The 20,330-nt window shown below is 61.0% G+C and overlaps 3 protein-coding genes across 7 annotated transcripts; 1 reads left to right on the top strand and 2 right to left on the bottom strand.

Moving 5' to 3' along the window:
• The first annotated feature begins 1,769 nt into the window (after positions 1-1,769).
• On the top strand, positions 1,770-6,898 carry RNF207 (ring finger protein 207). Its single transcript, XM_069035077.1, has 18 exons — positions 1,770-1,835; positions 2,342-2,532; positions 2,673-2,805; positions 2,890-3,034; positions 3,111-3,192; positions 3,263-3,338; positions 3,422-3,547; positions 3,657-3,703; positions 3,830-3,902; positions 3,976-4,044; positions 4,170-4,238; positions 4,327-4,448; positions 5,488-5,677; positions 5,767-5,952; positions 6,035-6,086; positions 6,175-6,292; positions 6,361-6,441; positions 6,517-6,898. Exons 2-18 carry the CDS (start codon positions 2,342-2,344, stop codon positions 6,677-6,679), a joined length of 1,923 nt encoding a protein of 640 aa, XP_068891178.1. The 5' UTR covers positions 1,770-1,835; the 3' UTR covers positions 6,680-6,898.
• Positions 6,899-8,036: 1,138 nt separating this feature from the next.
• Positions 8,037-11,707, bottom strand: ICMT (isoprenylcysteine carboxyl methyltransferase). The gene is made up of 5 exons (XM_069034832.1): positions 11,477-11,707; positions 11,250-11,338; positions 10,996-11,165; positions 10,129-10,346; positions 8,037-9,404 (listed from the first exon to the last, which is right to left on the bottom strand). The coding sequence occupies exons 1-5, from the start codon at positions 11,696-11,698 to the stop codon at positions 9,222-9,224; spliced, it is 882 nt and encodes a 293-aa protein (XP_068890933.1). The 5' UTR covers positions 11,699-11,707; the 3' UTR covers positions 8,037-9,221.
• Positions 11,708-11,851: 144 nt separating this feature from the next.
• ACOT7 (acyl-CoA thioesterase 7) lies at positions 11,852-19,942 on the bottom strand. 5 transcript variants are annotated; one of them, XM_069034942.1, is made up of 10 exons: positions 19,656-19,942; positions 18,170-18,287; positions 17,601-17,757; positions 17,001-17,092; positions 16,752-16,866; positions 16,277-16,291; positions 15,581-15,667; positions 13,963-14,079; positions 13,585-13,769; positions 11,852-12,964 (listed from the first exon to the last, which is right to left on the bottom strand). In XM_069034942.1, the coding sequence occupies exons 1-10, from the start codon at positions 19,940-19,942 to the stop codon at positions 12,860-12,862; spliced, it is 1,278 nt and encodes a 425-aa protein (XP_068891043.1). In that variant the 3' UTR covers positions 11,852-12,859. The 5 variants fall into 5 exon arrangements, with proteins under 5 accessions (XP_068891043.1, XP_068891044.1, XP_068891046.1 ...); XM_069034943.1 differs by lacking the exon at positions 19,656-19,942 and adding an exon at positions 18,955-19,055 and having other exon boundaries at positions 11,855-12,964; XM_069034945.1 differs by lacking the exon at positions 19,656-19,942 and adding an exon at positions 18,378-18,456 and having other exon boundaries at positions 11,855-12,964.
• Positions 19,943-20,330: the final 388 nt, after the last annotated feature.

Genomic DNA, 20,330 nt, shown 5'->3' with positions numbered 1-20,330 from the left:
CTTCCGGTCCCACCCGCGCACGGCGCCCGAGAGCGGACAGTGCTGCCTGGCGGGGCGCGGGGCCGGGCTGGGGGCGGGGCCCCGAGGGGGCGGGGCCTGCGGGGCGCGGGCGGGCCCGGCCGGAGCGGGGGCGGAGCCTCGGGAGGGCGGGGAGCAGCACGTGCGGTGCGCGTGCGCTGCGCCCCTGCACCGCCCGCGGGGAGACCCCGCCCCCGGAGCCGCCTCAGCGTGCGCGGAGCGTCCCCCCGGGACACCGGGGAGCCTCAGTGAGCGCGGAGTGACCCCCCGGGACACCGGGGAGGCTCAGTGAGCGCGGAGTGACCCCCCGGGTCCCCGGGGCTCCTCACTGTGCCCGGAGTGACCCCTCGGGTCCCCGGGGCTCCTCACTGTGCCTGGAGTGACCCCCTGGCACCCCGGGGCTCCTCAGTGAGAGCGGAGTGACCCCCCGGGACCCCGGGAGCCTCACTGTGCCCGGAGTGACCCCCCGGGACACCGGGAGGCTCAGTGAGCGCGGAGTGACCCCCCGGCACCCCAGAACTCCTCACTGTGCCCGGAGTGACCCCCCGGCACCCCGGGGCTCCTCAGTGAGAGCGGAGTGACCCCCCGGGACCCCGGGAGCCTCAGTGTGCGCGGAGTGACCCCTGGCATCCCGGGAGCTTCACTGTGCCCGGAGTGACCCCCCGGGACCCCGGGAGCCTCAGTGTGCCCGGAGTGTCCCCCCCGGGGCCCCGGGGAGCCTCACTGTGCCCGGAGTGACCCCCCGGCACCCCGGGAGCCTCAGTGTGCGCGGAGTGACCCCCCGGCACCCCGGGGCTCCTCACTGTGCCCGGAGTGACCCCCCGGCACCCCGGGAGCCTCAGTGTGCCCGGAGTGACCCCCCGGCACCCCAGAACTCCTCACTGTGCCCGGAGTGACCCCCCGGGACCCCGGGGCTCCTCAGTGTTCGCAGAGTGACCCCTGGCACCCCGGGAGCTTCACTGTGCCCGGAGTGACCCCCTGGCACCCCGGGGCTCCTCAGTGAGAGCGGAGTGACCCCCTGGCACCCCGGGGCTCCTCAGTGTTCGCAGAGTGACCCCCCGGCACCCCGGGAGCTTCACTGTGCCCGGAGTGACCCCCTGGCACCCCGGGAGCTTCACTGTGCCCGGAATGACCCCCCAGCACCCCGGGAGCCTCAGTGTGTGCAGAATGACCCCCTGGCATCCTGGGACTCCTCACTGTGCCCGGAGTGACCCCCCGGCACCCCGGGAGCCTCAGTGTGCGCGGAGTGACCCCCTGGCACCCCGGGAGCCTCACTGTGCCCGGAGTGACCCCCTGGCACCCCGGGACTCCTCACTGTTCACAGAGTGACCCCCTGGCACCCCGGGGCTCCCCACTGTGTGCAGAGTGACCCCTTGGCATCCTGAGGCTCCTCAGTGTGTCCAGAGTGACCCCTGGCACCCGGAGAGCCTCACTGCACACGGGGTGACCCAGCAGCACGGGGAGCCTCGGTACGCACCGGGTGGCCCCAGGGCTCTCACTGTGCACCGGGTGACCCCCGCTCCTCCTGCGGGCTATCACCAGGCCATGCAGATGCCCATGTCCCCGTAGCCTGGGTGATCCCGTGGCTACGCAGTCCCGTGTCCCCACACGCCGAGGGCCGTCCCTGCCGCAGGGCCCCGAGGAGCGCACAGGGCTATTTTTGGGCCGTGGCGTGGCAGCCGATCGCCAGTGCCAGGGGGCCGCACGTCACAGGGTCGGCCAGGCCCTGCCGCCTCGGCATCGCTCTCATTCCTGCCGGCACACGGTGAGCAGCAGCACAGCTCGGCTCGGATCCCCCGGCCTACAGACAGGGAGAGGTAAAGCCTTCACCTGGCCAGGACACACCTGTGCCCAGAACGGGGGCTCCCGGCATGTGGGGCACCTGGCTGCCTTCACTGCCAGGCTGCCATCGTAGGGCACATGCCTGGGCAGGGCTCACCCCATTGTAGGGAATGCTTCCTCCAGGGGGGACACCCTGTGCTGGAGGAACCCCTGGCCCTGTCCTGCGGGATGCTCTGCTGCAGGGGATGCTCCTTTGTTGGGGGCAGCCCATCCCAGGGGATACTCCTGCTCTGGGGAACACACAGCAAGGGGACAGCTCGCTGCGGGAACCATCCCACCCGGCCCTGCAGCCCCCAGCCTGTGATACCAGGGGAAGGGGCACGCTGGGGGCAGCCACGTGCCACGCAGCTCATAACCTAAAAATAGTCAGCAGCTCACAGGCCCTGGGGCTGGATTCGTCCTTTCTGTGGCAGCCACAGTGCTCGCACAAACTGGTGCCACTGGGGTCTCTGGGCACAGGGCTTGGCTCTCAACCCCACAGATGGCGGGCGGCATTTTCTCCCCACTGGGGAGCTGCTCGGAGCTGGAGAAGGCTAACTGCCACCCGCTGGTGTGCCTGCTCTGCCACGAGCCCTACCAGCACCCCTGCCTGCTCGACTGCTACCACAACTTCTGCGCCAGCTGCCTGCGAGGCCGTGCCAGCGATGGCCGCCTGCGTTGCCCACTCTGCGGGTAAGGGACAGCCCTGTCTGGGGCACGCCAGGATTAGGGACACAGCACAGGGTTGGCAGCTTGGCACAGCACTGCTCCCTGCATCCCCAAAACTGGCCTGGGTGGGTGCTCCTATCCTTGTCCCCATCCCATCCCTGCAGGCACCCCTCAGTGGTGAGGGGAGGCACGGGGCTGCCCCCCGTGGACCGGCTCCTGCAGTTCCTGGTGGACAGCTCAGCCGACAGCGAGGAGGACGTGCAGTGTGCCAACTGTGACCGGTGCTGCACCAAGGCGGTGAGGGCAGCGGGGTGAACAGGCGGGTGGGCAGAGCTCCCCTGCCAGGGCCATGCCTGCCACCAGCTGTGTCGCCTCACACAGGAGCTGGACACCATGTACTTCTGCAACACCTGTGGGCAGCCCCTCTGTGCCCCGTGCCGTGAGGAGACCCACCGTGCCAGGATGTTCGCCCGCCACGAGATCGTCTCCCTCTCCAAGCGCACCAAAGACATCCACAAGAAGTGCCGTGAGTGCCATGCCAGGCTGCCCCATGCCATGCTATGCTGCCATGCCAGGCTATGCCATGTCCCTGTTCCCTGCAGCGCTGCACGAGGAGCCCTACATCATGTTCTCCACTGAGAAGAAGTCCATGCTGTGCATCAACTGCTTCAGGGACATGCAGGGGTGAGTAGCCTCAGCCCCATGCTTGCTGTGTGCCCCATCCTGTGCTTTGCCTTGATGTCTGTGCCTGCAGGGAGAGCCGGGCACACTGCATCGACATTGAGACAGCGTACATGCAGGGCTGCCAGCGGCTGGACCAGGCAGTGATGGTGGGCAGGGCTGGGGGGTGTGGGGGGGGTGTGGGGGTGCAGTGCTGTCCCCCGCGCTGCAGCCACCCCGCCACCCCGGGCAGGCTGTGAAGGAACTGCAGACGTCCACGCGCGAGGCCATTGTCCTGCTCAAGGCCATGATCGAGGAGGTTCGCAACAGTGCAAGTGAGGAGGAGGCGGCCATCAACTCCCTCTTCAGCCGCATGCAGGTGCGAGGCAGCCACCTGCACATCAAGCCTTGTGCCTGCGGGACAGAGCTGGGGCAGTGGGAAGGGACTGGGGTGGCTGCAGGACACAGGGCAGCTGTGCCATTTGCAGGAGCAGCTCTCAGAGAGGAAGAAGACGCTCCTGAAAGCTGTGCAGAGGTGAGGGACCATGGGCTGAGCCCTGTCCCAGGGCTGTCCCTGCGTCCCAAGGTGTTTTGGGATGCCTGGGGCTGGATGGCTCCCTGGGATCCTGCAAAGGCTGTGCCATGCCCTGCTCTGCTGCAGCCAGCACGAGGAAAAGGAGAAGGCATTCAAGGAGCAGCTCGCCCACCTTGCCTCCCTCCTGCCCACACTGCAGGTAGGGCCTCACACCAGGCAAGGACATCCTGACACCAAAGCCAGGCAGTGACAGACCCCCTCCACACACACAGGTCCATCTGGTGACCTGCTCGGCCTTCCTGAGCTCTGCCAACAAAGCCGAGTTCCTGGACCTGGGCTATGTGAGTGTTGCCAGCACTGCAGGGTGGTCGGAGCATCCTGCAGCAGTGCTGAGTTCATGGGCAAGGTGCTGGGCACCCCTCACCATGCCGGGCACTCCTCACCACCCTTCATCGCTGCCTTTCAGCAACTGATGGAGAGGCTGCAGAGGATCGTCAAGCTGCCGCACCGCCTGCGGCCGGCCCAGACCAGCAAGGTAGAGCCCTGCCTGCAGTGCCTGTGGGCAGTGCCAGCTGCCAGCTCTGCCCCAGCCCCAGCCACAACTCTCCTCTCTTGCCGCCCAGATCAACAGCGAGTACCGGGCAGAGTTTGCCCGCTGCCTGGAGCCCCTCCTGATGCTCAGCCCCCGCCGCTCTGTGGTGGGCAGCGCTGGCGGCCTCGGTCCTGGCATCACTGGCACGAACATGTGAGGTGCTAGGATCACACCCAGGGCACATGTGCTACTGTGTCCCCTGCCACGTGCCACACTGCACAGCCCCCTCAGCATCTCGCCATGCCAAGCTTGCCCCTGCTGCTGCCCTTGAGCCTGTCACCTCAGCAATGGTACCAGGACAGCACAGGCACAGCTGCACTGAACAACAGGCTTCAAGTGACACTTCTGGGAAGTGGGGCGGGCAGCAGCGGGGTGGGCAGCAGCAGGGCTGGCACCCAGGGGCCTGATTGAGCCTCACTCTGTTCCCCAGCCCAGCCCCTGCCACAGTCCCTGGAGGGCTCTGCCCCCCTCTCATGGGTGCTCCACCTGGGCCAGTTCCTGCTCACCCACATGCCCATGGTGCTGCAGCCTCTTTGCCCGCCACTATTTTTATCAGAATTTCAGGGAAGTGCTCAGCCATTCTTTACCCAGGATATATTTAGGCCTATTGATGTCACAGCAGCACCAGCCCTGCCAGGCCCTCCTGCCCAGAGAGGACAAACAGGCACTGCCGCCCCATGGGGACCGCTCCTCGCCCCCAGCCAGGATTGGCACTGCAGGGTGGCTGAGCTCCTGGGGGCTGCTGGCCCCAGCACAGGCAGGGGGAGCACAGCGCTGCACGGTAGGACCAATGGTGGTGGTGGTGGTGGTTACCATGGGGAGACCGTGGGATGGGGGGAAACACGGGCAGTAGGGCCTGCCAAGGGGCCAGGAGATACCAGCAGTGAGGGAGCAAGCTGTATCCCGCCCTTTACTAACTGGAGAGTGCCGAGCTCAGCTCCTGGCTTCTCACTGCTGCAGCTGGTTCCAAAGCTGCAGGAATCGGGAGAGCAGCCCACAGAAATCTAATTTTGGGGGCAACAGAAGGCACCTCTGACTGAACCTCTGTGCTCGGGTAAGGGAAGGGACATGTGGGACTGGTGCATCCCCAGGCTCACCGGAGCCAAGTGAGGCTGAGCTGGCGGCACGGTCCCTAGCACCTCACCCCCACTGCTGCTCACCTGCAGCATTTCACTGTTGCCTCTCCATGCAGGCTCCCCGGTGGCCAATGCTCCAAGACCCTCATGGTGCCCAGCTGTCCCCCCACCAGTGATAAAATGTCCACCGGCCCCATGGTGAAGAAGCCAACGATGCACCGGTACATCAGCACCAAGGTGCTGCTGGCCGAGGGGCGTGAGACCCCCTTTGCCGAGCACTGCCGCAACTACGAGAACACCTACCGGGTAGGGAGCGTGGGTCAAAGCGGGATGGGGCGGGACACGATGGGCCAGGTTGGTGCTGCTCACATGGCTGTGCCCCCTGGTCCCCGCAGATGCTGCAGATGGAGATCCAGGGTCTGAAGGACCAGGTGCAGGAACTGCACCGTGACCTCACCAAGCACCACTCACTCATCAAATCGGAGATCATGAGCGAGATCCTGCAGAAGTCGCTGCAGATGGACGTGCAGATCGCAGCTCACTACTCTGCCGTGGAGATGATGCGCAGCGTCTTTGAGGAGGTACAGCTGGCACATGCTGGTGGAGCAGGGCCCCTCTGTGCCATACTGCCACACACTGCCCGTCTCCCTCTCCTCCTTCCAGGTTTGGGAGGAGACCTACCAGCGGGTAGCAAATGAGCAGGAGATCTATGAAGGTACTCGTGACCCTACGCTCCCTCCCCGTGCCCCCCGTGCCTGCACTGTGAGGGTGGCTGTGCCCCAGCCCACTCCTCCTGCCCCTAGCCCAGCTCCACGACTTGCTGCAGCTGCGGCAGGAGAACAGCTGCCTGAGCACCATCACCAAGCAAATCGCACCCTACGTCCGCTCCATCGCCAAAGTGAAGGAGCGGCTGGAGCCCAGGTGAGGAGTGCAGGGGCTTTCAGGGTCAAGGGGGATGTAGCTCATGGCTCACACCTGTCCCACCACAGGCTGCAGGAGCCCCAGGAGCCCAAAGAAGAACAGGCCCAGATGCTGCTCAAGATCTGTGACGACAATGAAATGCTGCCAAGGTAGGTGACAACAAGTACCTGAATGCCAAGTTCCTCCCATGCCCTTTCCCAGACAGTGACCCTTCCCTTCTCCAGGGATGCCTCGCCTGGCAGCAACAAGGGGGCTTCAGCCAGTCCCAGGGAAGGCTTCATGCCCAGGGACACCCCTGGAGACCCCTCCCCAAAAAACAAAGACTGCTGCAGGGGCCAGCAGAAGAGTGGAGCAGAGAGTGCTGCCCCTAAAGAGCCAGCACCATAGAGCCCAGTGCCAGGCACGTGGCAGAGCCACTGGGCAGAGCCGTGCCCCAGTCACTGAGCAGCTCCTCTCACCCTGTGCCATGAGCCGGGGCAGGAAACAGCCTGGGCAGCCATGTCTGCAGCACATACGAAGACCTCAGGTGGACTTGCTCCTGAAAAACTGCCTTTGTGCTCTCCCTTGCGTGTGTCAGAGTGAAATAAAAGGGTGCAGTTGTCCATGTCTACGTGGTTCTGCGGTGCTGACAAAAGGGATCTGCTGGCTCAGGGTGCCTAGCTGCTCCTAAATCCACAACATCTGCAAATTATGGCAAAAAGTAACAACCCTGGTGCAGGGCAGAGCCAGGGGTACATGGCCGGGTGTTGGAGCATCCTCTGAAGTGCTGGGCAGCAACACAGTAATGTGGGCTGGGTGCCAGGAACAGCTGCTCCAGAGGTTCCCTGCACACCTGGGCTAGCTAAGAACTCACCAATCACTGCAGCACAGAGGGCAGGGTTTCATGGATTACTCCAGCTTTTCCCTAAACCTTCACATGCCTTCCCCACACCCAGTAAGCTGCTGCCTCCTCACAGAGCTTCTGGTTACAGGGTTTGGGAAAAGGAAAGGTTAAGAGAAGCTGCTGGTCTCAAAAGCGCCAAGAGACACTGAAGGTTTTGCTCAGGGCGAAGTTTACCCCTTCCTTTTGGTGCCAACACAGCCTACTTGGACAGAGTCTGCACAGCTGGAACTGGCACTTGTGGAATTAGGATCATAGTGCATTTACTATGAAGAATAATCTGGGAATGAGGCTTTGTTTCTGTTGTCAGCACATCAAACTCAAGTGACAACTGCTTGTTTCAAAGTTCCTCTGATCAAGGGCACAGCAGGAACATTGCTGCCTACAAAAAAATTAGTTACAGGTTAACCTGCCCGGGGCACCACTGGCTGCAACATCAGATTGAGCTTCCCTGAGACACGAACAGCCCAAGCAGGAGCCTCTGAGTGCCCAGCACAGATCAGCACTCTCCAACTGGTGCGTTTTCACCTTTGTTTTTTTCTCCCAAGCCAAAACCCCACTCAGCAAAGGACAAGTCACCAGCAAGGGCATCAGGCAGATCCTCTGTGATCAAGCAAACCCAGTGCACGATGAACTCTGCATCAGTTCGGATGAAAGGAGAAATGGAGGGTTGGGATTAGGGTTAGGGTCAGGGTCAGGCTCATCCCTGTGGCTGCACAGCCCCACAAATCACTGAGTCACAATCGTGCCTCAATGCAGCACTGGAGTGTTCTGAGAACCCACCAGGAATTATAAAGGATTCCAGTTTCCATGATGCCACCAGCACCTCGAGAGACCTTCAAATAACCAGACAAAAGTTGGCAGTTTTCTCATGGGTTTTTTTTATAAAAAAAGAAAACCTAAACCCAAACCCAAGCCATTCTCACCAAGTGCCCCTTCCTGAGCCGTACCGCAGCACCTTCCCCATGGAACACCACAAGCTCCAAGCATGAACTGACAAGCAACTCATTTCCATTCCAGCAAGGAAGAATAATGTAGAACTCAAGAAAACAGTGAACCTCTTTGGTATATAACAACAAAGTTATACCACACAGCTCAGTGGGAACCATTTCCAAATGGTCACTACAAAAGAGCGTTAGCTAGCCCAACTCTTCTACTGGTTGGAGATTTCCCTAAAAGCATCTCCTATTTGCCCTGACATCACAGCTTTTGCCCAAAAGAGCAGGGGAGGATCTCAGGGACTAAAGCCCTTAGCAAGCCTGGCAGCTGTGGTTCTTTCACAACCCAAAATCCTGGGATCTCTGCAAGACAGAGGCAGCCTGGCAGGATAGGAAGCAGCGTGATTTGGAAGCAGGAAGAAGGAACAGAGGTGGCAGCAGGAGACAGCAGTTGGAGCAGTGACACTGCATCCGCAGCAGCATCCGAGGGAGGAGGAGAGGACCCAGAGGTGCTCGGATCCAGCGGTACAAGGGGAGCAGCAGAACCCCCCCTGCAGACCCCAAGGCCTAGAGAGAGCCAAGAGGTGTCGTGCTGCAGGTACTCTGGTGCTCCGAGGGCAGGCAGAGCCAGAGGCTGCTCCCACGGCCGCTCCAGCTCCAACTCAAGGAGTTGGGCCTGAGCAGATTAAAGCCGTGTCACCAGGCTCACGAGGTCAGAAAGCTTTAAAATCGAATTACGCAACAGGAACAATCTGCTGCCCAGCACCTTCCCCACCCAGGAGGGCAGTGCCGTTTTCTGGTAGAATCAGTTCCAGAGGCATTCCAAGACAATTCAGCTGCTGCAGGCAGTAGGCTTCATTCTCTTTAGGGTCGCTACAGGCTAAGTTATCTGGAAGATCCCTGAATGTGCAACGAAGGACTGATCTCAAGGAGGAGGAACAAGCTTCTGATCTGCGAGTGACCCAGCAGGCTGCCCAATGCTGCAGCCCTCCACCAGCTCCTCCAGGGTGGCCGGGAAATACCAACAGGCACCTCCCAATGCCAGTACCACACAGGCACTGGGCGCAGCAGGAGCCGGGCGTTTGCTCAGCCAGTCTGGTTTTCGCCCATGTTACAGTTCCAATTTGACTCCTTTAATAAAAGGGAGACCTGACGGCACCTTCCTTTTGTACTCCAGGTACTCTTCTCCAAAGAAGTGAATGAGTGTGATCTCCTCCTCCTCGATCCGCTCCCTGAAGAAGCGCCAGGACGCCAGTGCGTAGCCCACCACACAGATGGGATTGCAGAGCAACACCTGCAACAGATGCTGCTGGTGAGCGTCCCCTCGAGAATCCAAGGCTGCCCCAGCCCCACAGCTCATCCCCCTCCAGTAACATTGACACAGAAAAAGAAAAGATCCCAACGCTCCCTGTGAAACTTCATTAGTAGTTTCTCTCCAGAATGAAGAAAGCAGCACGCAGGCAGCACTGGCTCCAACCAGCTCTCAAAAGCTCCATGTGCCACGCTTATGGACTCTCTCCAGAGAAATACAATCCAGTGCCAACCCCCACCCAGCTGCAAGAACACACAGCTCAGCCGCAGCTGGCCAGAGCTGGCCCTTAGTCAGGGAGTTTCCTTGCCCTCCAGCACAGGACTGGTGTTTGGCAGGAGCCAGGTTGAGTCTGATCACTCATGAAAGGCATTTTGACCACAGGGATACAGAAAACTCTGGACACCAGCTTTAGACCAGCAGCAAATCACACCCCAAGCCTCCAAGGAGATTCTGGCTCAAACTCTGTCTCCACCACCTCTCCTTACAGCACAGAGAAAATTAAGGCAACGGGATCTTCCCAAAGATCAGATGGGGCAGAACGCTCAGGCTTTCCTGATTTCCTGTGTGCCAGTGGGAGGCAGCAGAATCCATGCCCAGGCCACCCGTGCCATAGAGTGCTGTCTGCACCCCATCACAGCGCGGGCAGCACTGAGAGCAAAGACTGGGGTCGTGACACAAAAGTATCTGAGCACGTTGGATACAGTACCTGTGTTCCAATACTCCAGTAAAACCATCCCACGTAGGACGGGTGCCGGAACCACCCATACACCCCACTTGTCACCAAAGTGTGGGTGTCAGATTTCTCGTTCTGAACGATGTGGTTGAAGTTGGAGCCGGCCGTAAGCATGGCCGCCTTCCTCAGGCAGTCCCCGAAGATTACCATCAGCAGCCCCACGGTGCTCAGCCAGGTGATCTGCTTCAGCTCTGCATGGACAGGGAGGGGCACAATGGGTTTGCACAGGTCTCGAGGGGGTGCAGGGGGCTGCTGGGAGAGTGGGCTTTGCCCCCCATCTCAAAGCAAAGTGTGTGATGGCAGCAGCCATGTGTTGCCATTCCGCACCAAACAGATAGAACCAGCAGCCCCTGCCTGGTGTTAGCATGATTAGCCCATAGGGCCCAGCTATAGGGGCTGAGCAAAGCCAACACAAAGCACAGCCAAGGGTATGCTCAGGCTGCTACAAAACAAGAGTGGGGAACAGCTTCCCTCTCTCAAGAATAAACAGAAGAGCACAGCTAGTTTGCCCCAGATGGGGCAAACAGCAACAGATTTTGATGACTTGATTTTATTCCTGTCAAAAGACGACACCCAGGTGTACCTGACGTGTCATTCCTGTACCACCAAGGCAGGAAAGGGCTGAAGATCTGCTGGTACAGCATATCAGAGTGGGGGGGGCTCCCCCCCGAGATCCAACCCAAGAGGCTTTGAGCACAGAGGGATTATGACCATGGCAAAGCTGCTGCAAGGCTGTCACGGGGCACCAAGCTGAGGGTCACCTGCACTTTGCTATCAGAGAGATGGACCCCAGGCGAGCCACATGCAGCTGGGCAGTCAGGGAGGGACAGGGTGGCCGACCTGGGAAGAAGAGCTTCTCCAGCGTGAACTCCACCCAGGAGGAGAGGGCAGCCAGGTTGTACTCGAAGCTGTGGTTGAGTAGGAAGGAGTCCAGCGAGAGGCTGCGCGGGTTGTTGATGGCTGTCACCAGATACTCCGAGTAGTGAAAGAGGGAGAGGGAGCACATGTACCTGCGGCGGGAGGAAAGCAGGGCAGGTTTAATCGGGCGGGAGGCACCGCGCCCGCCCGGCGGCCCGGCCCGGCCCGGCCCTTACCATCCGAAGTGGCGCCAGGCGGAGCGGCCGGCGCTCAGCAGCAGCCCGCAGCCGAAGGCGAAGCCCAGGAAGCAGGCCCGGACGGCGATCTGCAAGCACAGGGAGGGGAGAACACGCTGCCACCGCCGCTCCCCGGGCCCGGCGTATCCCGACCGCCGCACCCCGGGCCCGGGACCGTCCTCCACAGCCGCATTTCACCCCGCCGCCCGCCGGGGCCACCCCCGTACCTTGTAGAGCGGCCGCGGGTAGAGGAGCAGCAGTGCCGCGTTCACGCCCGCCACGTGCAAGGCGAGAGCTAGGCGGCCGCGCAGGCCGGGACCGGCCAGCAGGGCGGGGGACGAGCCGAGTAGCAGCGGCAGGGCCGCTACCGAGGCGCCGAGCAGGAAAGAGCAAAGGCTGGCGCGGCCCTCCCGACCCAGCCGCCCCCTCCGCGCCGCCGCCGCCATCATGGCGGCCCCGCCCCGCCCGCGTCGCCCGGGAAACGGCCCCGCCGCTCTCGCGAGAGCCCCGCCCCGCGCAGCCGCGGTAGCAGAGGGGCGGCGCCGTTCTCGCGAGAGTTGCGCGGCGGCCGCCGCGGGTGCCGTGGGGCCGGCTCGGGCCGTAGCCGCCGGGGCCGCTTTCGGTCACGGAGCCGTCGGGCTTGGCAGCCTTTGCGACCGTCCTGTCCCACCGCCGCCCGGCACCGCCACCGTAACCCCTAAACCACAGCACCCAGCGGCAGGTGCAGGCGCTCCTGAAGAGCTCCAGGCGTGCTGGCTCCACCACCTTCCCGCTGCCTAAGCACCTGAACAGGAAAAACATTTCCTATTATCTATCCTGAGTTTCCATTCTCGCAGCCTAAGGCTATTAACCCTTGTCCTCTCACTGCAGGCACGTCAGAAGAAACCAGCCCACACCTCACTACAACCTCGTGTCAGGTAGTTTATTGCTTACTATCTCACACCCGGAACCCATTCCAGCAGGAACTGCTCTGGGGGTGCTGCTCAAACAGCCAGACTTCCTTAAAAACAAGGTCGGGAGAGCCCGGCGCCACTTGGGGAGCATGGGCGGATCTGGGGGAGGGAGAAAAAGCACAATTGTTTGAAATAAAGGTGTCAGCCTTTCATTCCAGTCAATGAAACAGACTTTATTTATGCCACAGGATTCCTTAAATAACTTAGATGTGCACAGAGAACTACCTAGAGATGTCACAGACATTCAGTGCGGCCCTGGCGCGGCACGACACATACAAAAGCTTTGGTGTGCATGGTAGGACAAACCAGCGAGTCGCACACAGCAGCACAAAGACTCACGGCCTCACGCGCCCCTCAAGCCACCACACGCCTCCGTCCTGGCTCTGGCACAGGCAGGAGCGTCACCAACGGGATCAAACAGTGACAATGGCTCTGGAGGCGGATGGCAAGTGCCTGGGAAGACTCCTGGAGGCTTTCAGGGAGCTTCAGCCACCCTGAAGCACAAGGTCTACGGTGCTGAGCCCATCAGCAGCAAAGCAGCGACGCCGGCAGCAGGCTGGGGCGGGCAGAGGCATGGGGCTGGCGCAGACTGGACACAAAACGAATGGGAACAATCTCGATGTTCGGCGGGCGCTGGTGGCGAGGGCGCCGGACAGGTCACTGCTGGGCAGCCTCCTGCATCTGCGCCTGCCGCTTGGCTTTGGTCTGCAGGTACCTGCCCTTCCCTTCCTCGAAGCGACGCTTCTCATCCTCTGTCTCCGTCTGAGGCCACAGAACAAATGCAAAGCCGAGGCATCAGTGTGCTGCATGTGTGTGCAGGAGGGAAACGCACCTCCCCTCACAGAGGGGAAAAGCTGCCCTCTGTCAAACACACAACATGACTGCCAGTGTGCTCCTGCATCGAGCAGGAGACCTGTGCCACATCAAATATTAACCAACAAACAGCCCCAGTCAGGAGCACCACCATCAGCAAAGCCCTGCCAGGATTAGGGGAGCTAAAATAGGCAGGAGGCTGGAATAGGGATACTACAGGGAGCAGAAATTAGGGATGCGGGGGGCTCCATTGCCACTCAGGGTTCCCAGGTGCAGGGCCCGCATGCAGCCTGTCCTCAACCATGAGAAAGGAGAAAATCCCCAACCTCCCCATCAGCAATTTTCAAAAGGAATAAAAAATAAAACCAAACCAAACAAACCCAAATAACAAAAACAAACATAAACCCCTGCGGCCTGCCCTGGAAAGTCTCATTCGTGCTCATATTTTTCTGCTGAGTAATTCAAGGGAAGAGGATTTCTTGGACAAAAAGGCCAGCTGGGCTCTGCCCCAGCAGGAGCAGGAGAGGTGATGGCCCTGCTGGCTCCAGTCCAGAGAGAAAAGCTCTTACCAGCAGCTGCGGGACGGGCAGGGGCTTCCCCTCCTTGCTCAGGGACACATAGGTGAAGAAGGCGCTGACGGCACGGTACCGCTCCCGAGGCTCATCCACAAACGGGTCAGCATCCACAAAGACTTCTATTTCCATGGATTTATTGCTTGTGAATGTCATGCGTCCTGAGACAGTGATGACGCAGCCTGTGAAGCAGAGAGGAGCTGGTGAAGGGAGCAAGGGGTCCCGCATGTTTTATGCTTAAGCTGTGTCTTAAGCAGAGCACGGGACAAACCAACAGGGACTAAACTTCTCTGCCAGCATGTCCTGAGTGCACACCCAAAGGAGCCAGGGTGTGGCAACACAGAAGACCACTGTGCCTGCCACCACCCTTGGTACCTTTTTTGATCTTCTCATGGAAGTTGATGGCATCCACTGAGGCAGTGACAATGTTGGTCTTGCAGTGGCGGGCAGCCACGATGCCAGCAACCTCGTCCATGAGCTTCATGGTGACACCTGTGACGGGAAGGAGAGGGTCCTGTCTCAGGGAAATCAGTGGGATTTGGGGAAAACCACACAAAAGTCTGTAAGGCCTTAGCATGGACAAAGCTATGCTGAGGAATTGGACCGGAGACTGAGTCCCAACTTCAGGAAAATCCAGTACCAGCACAAGGATTCCTGTCAGTGCCAGGGTGACATCTTCACAGACCTGTGATTAAGATTTCGGTCAGCTCTGTCTCTCTCAAATTTCTCTGAGCAAACCTCGCCCTTGCAAGGCAAGATCAGTCCCTGTCAGAGACTGAAACAGTTCATGCCTCAAACATTGATATAAAGTTTTAAAGAAGCTGCAGCTACAGAAACCTCATTGAAGAACTTTGGACTGTAAGTCGAACTGCTGATTAGATAAAAGGAAACCCATTGTTCAGTCACCTCGGGCTGAGGGAAAGGTATGCATCCACAATAGGCCAAAGCCTCCAGCTGAGTTTGGGGTGGGGGGGGAGAGCACAGCTCACAGAAGCCAGGTTTACACATACTCCCCCCAACAGGGGTGGGAGGAGGAGATTTTGGGTGCATGGTGCAACCTCTGGAGAGAGGCAATAAACACCCATCCTCTGATTACACAAACTGGCCCAGCTGTGGAACCCCCAACCCCACAGGGCACATCCATGGGACATTCACGTGAGAGGCTTGGCCTCACAGGACTGCATGGGATGCAACAAGACCCAGAGTCTGCTGTGAGAGACTGCCCCCCGTGCCCGGACATGCCTACCTAGCCTGAGCATATATACCCATGGGATTCTATGCTTTCTGGGGGGACCTTCACCACCAAGAAGACCAGCTGGAGAGGATCAATGAACATAGCTGGGATCCACAGAGTGGTGATATTTTCCTTATTCTGTCCCCCTCACCTATTTTCTACTTCTTTCTTTCCTTCTTTCTCTCTCTCTCATATTTACCATCAAATTAAACCCTTACTATTGTCACTGGCATATGGTCTCATTTGCACCTTAATCCAGGCAGAGGCATTTTTAAGAACCTTAAAACTGCATCATAACAGTCCCACAAACCTCCAAACAGCTCTGAGCCATGTTGGTTGTTTTTTAATGGACACAATTAGGTGTGTGTTATCCCAGCCCTCAGAAAACACACCTCTCCCTAGGCTTACACCACACGTGCCGGCCCTGCAGGTGATGGGCGCTGCCAGCCAAGAGGAAATTACTTCAGCTAATTGCAGCCACATGCTGGGTGTTTGTACTCCGGGATTTGCAATCTCAGAGGCGATGACAAAACTGTAGGATTTACAGGTCGAGTACCTGAGTTTTTGGGGCACAGAAAAGGTTAAGCTTTCATCTCAGCTGAAGCAACTCTGGCCCTGACAGTCAAGGCAAAGGGGCCTGTGTGCCTCCAGAGGCAGAGCCCACCAAAAACACTGAGTCACTCTCCTACCACACTTTGCTCCATGGAAAAGCCACCTGGACCTGCCACCCAGCTGCTGCGCAGGGCAGTGCTCACTCACCTCCGTGCACAAAGCCCAGCAGCGTGCAGTCCGACGGGCCCACCAGGTGGATCAGGCTGGACTGGCTGTAGCCAACAGTGTGTGGCTCTGGTTAGAGAGCAAAGCAAGGTGAGAACTGCTCAGCTGGCACCCATACACCCCCGTACACCCCCATCTAAAGTTGTCCAAAGGAAGAAAATATGGAGCTGGCTTGTACAAAGCTGAACTATTTTGAAACCAGTGGTTAAACCAGGCTGGAGAAGTTCCAAGAGCAGAGCAGAGACTGTTCACCACCTGATGGGTTGCTGCCTCCCTCTAATCCCCACCCATCCACTTTATTCTAGCTCAGCTCATTTCTTTCTTTTCAAGCTTTCAAAGAGCATGAAAGCAAACAGGAGCGAACTGGGTCACACGGCTGTCTGCTTCCCCCTCAGCTGAACCTGCCAGACCCTGCTGCACAGAGCCCTGTTCTCCCCTTGGTGGGAAGACCGTCACCCTCGTGCCCCCCAACCTTGGCACATAATGGTGGACCCCTGTCCCACCACAACCTCCAGGTGACAGAAGTCACATCCCCAAACTCCCAGCAGAGGAAATCCTCTCTCAGAAGTGGCTGTGTTTTCTATCTAATGGGAGGTGTTAAAGAAGCTCAGAGGAGGGAAGAGTAGCCAAGTCCCACTCAGGGTTACCACCCATGCAGCAACGCCCACCAAGCCTTACCTTTTGTCTGCCTATCTGTGAGCAGGGAGGACAGAGGGGAAAAAAGCATTTGAGCAACTTTCATCCCCCATCAGCTCCCCCAACATTCCCCACGTGCTACCTCTCCACCTCTGCCTGAAGACCCCAGCCAGGCCTAGAGGCCACCTTTGCCCAGCACTTGCCTTTACCCCTTGCTGAGCAAAACCAGCTCTAGCTGCACACAAGCACACAAGGGATGCAAGGAGTGATACAGGAATGAGGTTTTGGAGAGGAGATCTCACCCACCAGCCCCTGCAGGGCATTACAGGTATCCATTCAGCTCCCCTTCCACTCACACACTGTGGCTCCAAAATCCCGTCCCCATCCCTGGTGTGGTGTTTCAGAATGCACACTTGCAACTACAGGGCCCTGGGGATGGCTGGAGTAGCCCTGGGGATCAGTTTGGCCTCCCAGTACTGCTGGGCAATTTGCATTGTCTACACACTGCCCGTGTTACCTGGGTTGATGACAGGTAAGATCACATCACCATTTCTCTGCTTAGTTTCCAGCCGATCCAGCTTTTGCTCCTCATAACGCTTCTTCCCCTCGTCCTCCTGCTCCTTTCTCGCATACTGGAATAGAAGGCTGGTAAGAAAGGGGTTGGCAAAGCCACTGGCACAGCTGGGAGTGCCAGCAGGGCCAGGTTAGTGCCATTCCCCAGAGAGGACAAGTTCCAGTTTTGAGGGACCCAAGCGAGCTGTCCTACCTGGATGGGGGGAACCTCAAGGACCTTATTCACATTCTTCAGGGACAGTGGCACATACCACAGTGTCGCCTTGTTCGTCACTTTCTTTGCCCCTGGAGGAGAAGGGGGCAGCAGGTGATGTTGCCAAGGCCAGCGGTGCTGTACCTGCCATCGGTCTGGGGTCGGGCACACACCAGCAATGCCACTGGCATTGGTGGCCCCTTGCCCTGCTGGCTGCTGCCAGGCTATAGCTTGCAGCAGATGCGATAACGCACTTTTGGGAAGGTGTCCCAGCAAGCGGAACTGGTTGTCACAGCAACAGCAGGAAAAGGGACTTTTTCAGGCCAAAGAAAGCCACAGGCAGCAAATCAGGCAGGAAGAGCTACCAGCAGATTTTGCTGTTCTTCACTACAATGGAGCCATAAACCCCAGGGAGCCTGCCTGGCCTCCCCCCCAACCCCAGCCCTCCCTGCACCCCCAGCTCTGTCAATAAACACGCTAGTTCTCCTCTCTGCCTAATGCTGCCAGTGATGGAGCAGAGGATGGGGTCACCGCTGCGAGCTCTCAGCTTAACGCCATTATTCCTGGAGTTTTGGACCACAGCCACCAGCAGCCACCCACCTGTTAAAATGTTTTCAGACATGACGTTGACCTGAACCTCCACAGAGTGCCGGGAGGTGTAGGTGATCTCGGCACTGACGTTGGCCACCTCGCCGATGCACATGGGCGAGAGGAAGTCCGTCCGCTCCACCCGTGCCAGTGCAGCCACACAGGGCTCCTGGGGAGGGTGAGACAGCCAAAGTAGTGATCACAGCCACGCCACGCAGGACCACAGCTGGCGGCTCCCTGAGACCAGCCAAACTGGCCATGCCATGTGCGGCTCCGATTCTTCAACCGCCACCTTATCAGCCACTGGCCACGCTTCCTTCCCCATCTGTAACCAACACCAGCGTTGCCCCGACTCGCCTTTCTCGGGAGTTAAAACATTTACAGCAATAATGAACAATAATGTCTCTGCTGGTAAACCACAATTTCAGCAGAATGCTTCTAGCTACTGGGACCGTGCCGCAGCTGCAGCCAGAGACACCAGTGGTTTGCATGCAGGAGCAAACACTCCCAGTGCGGGACTCCTGATGTCCCTGAGATGCAGTGGGGGGCCAAGGCTGGCAGGCACTCTGGCACCTACTCACCCCGGCCTGGCAGTTGCAGTGGCGAGTGCTGATGATGGCTCCTGCCTCCTCGATCATCTTCAGGATGGTTCCCCCGTGGACATTCCCCGCGATATTGGCATCATCTGGGCGCATAATCCTGCCGAAGGAGGCACATGAGACTTCACAACCCCTGCCGCGCCCCCAGCCCGGTCCCGGTGCGGCTGCCCGGAGGCAGCGCATCGCCCACCGGCTCAGCTGCCGGGCCATCGCTGCTCGCACGCGGCCTCCTGTGAGCGGCAATGGAAACTGCTCCGAATTACCGCTGGGAGCGGAAGGAAACAGGGCGTCTCTGCCGGGGCAGCCGGCGCCTCACCGGGGCCGCACCCCGCACCCCGCGGGGCCCCGCTGCGGCACAGACCGAACCGGGCACGTGCCGCTGCTCCACGCGGCCTCCCGGCAGCAGCCGCGCTTTCTGCCAACGGCGAATAACGGCCCCGGGGCCGCTGAGGCAGCGGCTGCTCGCCGGCCCGGACAGGAGCTGCTGTTTCAGGGCGACCGTGCCCGGGAGCCGCGGGGACACAGGCGGGAGAACCGCGGCTGCCCTTCCCGCTCCCAGCCCCCGCAGCACGGAGCACGGGCGCGGCGCTCCTGCGCTCTGCCCGTGGCCGGTGTCACTGGCAGCGTGACCAAGGCGGGCGGTGCCGCCGATGCCGGCAGCAGGGCGGGCAACATCTCGGTTGGAGACCGGCACCCGCCCGCGGCCCCCAGCGCGCCCGCCTCCCTGCCCAGCCCTGCCCGGGCCCCCGGCCGTGACAGGGCCGTACCTGGACACCTGGATGGCGGCTGGGCTCGGGCCCGCGGCCCCCAGCTCCGACATGGCGGCACCGGCGCCCCGCCCGCAGCGGCGCTGCGGCACCGCCGCTTTGGCCACGCCCCGCCGCGCCCGGACACGCCCCGGACACGCCCCGGACACGCCCCGGACACGCCCCGGACACGCCCCGCCATTGGCGGGCAGCACGCGCCTCGCCCCCGCGCGGGGAGGAGCGCCGGGGCCGCGGGGAGCCGGGGCAGGGGGCGGCTCCGGCGCTGCCCGCGGAGTCGTGTGACCCCACCGGGACTGGGGTCTCTCCGCCGCCCCGGGAGTTCCCTGTCAGCGCGGGGACTCGTGGGAGCCAGGGTCTTCGGGTCGGCACGGGCAGCACTCCCCCCCGCCCGCGTTCCCGGCGCCGTCGGTTCTCTCCGGTTGGGACACAGCTCCCCCGGTCACCCAGGGATTTTGGGTCGGGTGGTGGCGACGGTCCCGAGCAGGCAGTGACAACTCGCAGTGGAACGCACGCAGGGTCCGGAGGGGGTCCATGATGGGGGCCCGGGGAACACGGGGGTGCAGGGAGCCGCGGCACTCACGGCTTCGCCGATGGCGAGCTCTCGGCTCTCGTTGATGCGAGAGCGGCGGCGCGTCTCCGTGAGGGACCGGAGGGTCGGCGGGCAGAGGGGCGCGAGGGTTCGGGAATGCCGAAGCTCTCACCTTGTACGGCTCGGCAGAAGCAGCAGGGAGGCGCAGGAGCCGGGGTGCCTGCAGCGCGACTCCCGGCGGGGACATGATGCTCCCGCGCTCCGGGCCGCTACCGGCTTTATGAGCCGCCGGCGGGGCAGGGCGGGAGGACTGGGCCGGGAGGGCGGGGGGCAGGCAGGGAAGGAGGCGGGCAGGGCGGCCTCGCCGCTGTCCTCGGTGCTGATCGAGAGGCACCGCCGCTGACCGCGGTCCTGACTGCGGGGGGGTCCCCGCCTGCCCGCCCACGCCGCCCGCTGCATGTCCCCGTGCCCGCGGTAGCGGTCGCCGCTGCCTGCGGACCCGCCGTCGGTTCCCGTGGTGCCGACACACCGCGGCCGGCTGAGGCGGGGCAGCTGCCCGCCCAGCGCCCCCCGTTCTGCCTGCCCTGCCAGGACCGGCCGCGCACGTCGGGGCTGCCGGAGGAGCCCATCTTTGCCGCGCCTCTCGCGTGGGCGGGAGGCGGGCGGGGACACCCGTGGATCCGCTGCTCAGGGCCGCGGACAGCGGCGCCGGCAGCCGGGCACGGTCCGCTTTGGGGTTCCCCCGGACCTTCACCGGTCCCGGTCCCGGCCGTCACTCGGCAAAGTGCGGCTGCCCAGCTGAGGCCAGGCGGAGCGGTGCGGGGGTCCCGAGCAGCGGGCAATCGCC

This window comes from Aphelocoma coerulescens, chromosome 21 (genome assembly GCF_041296385.1).
Source record: "Aphelocoma coerulescens isolate FSJ_1873_10779 chromosome 21, UR_Acoe_1.0, whole genome shotgun sequence".
NCBI classification, from domain to species: Eukaryota; Metazoa; Chordata; class Aves; order Passeriformes; family Corvidae; genus Aphelocoma; species Aphelocoma coerulescens.
The sequence above is the reverse complement of the archived record's forward strand: the minus strand, read 5'-3'. Positions and strand labels throughout refer to the sequence as shown.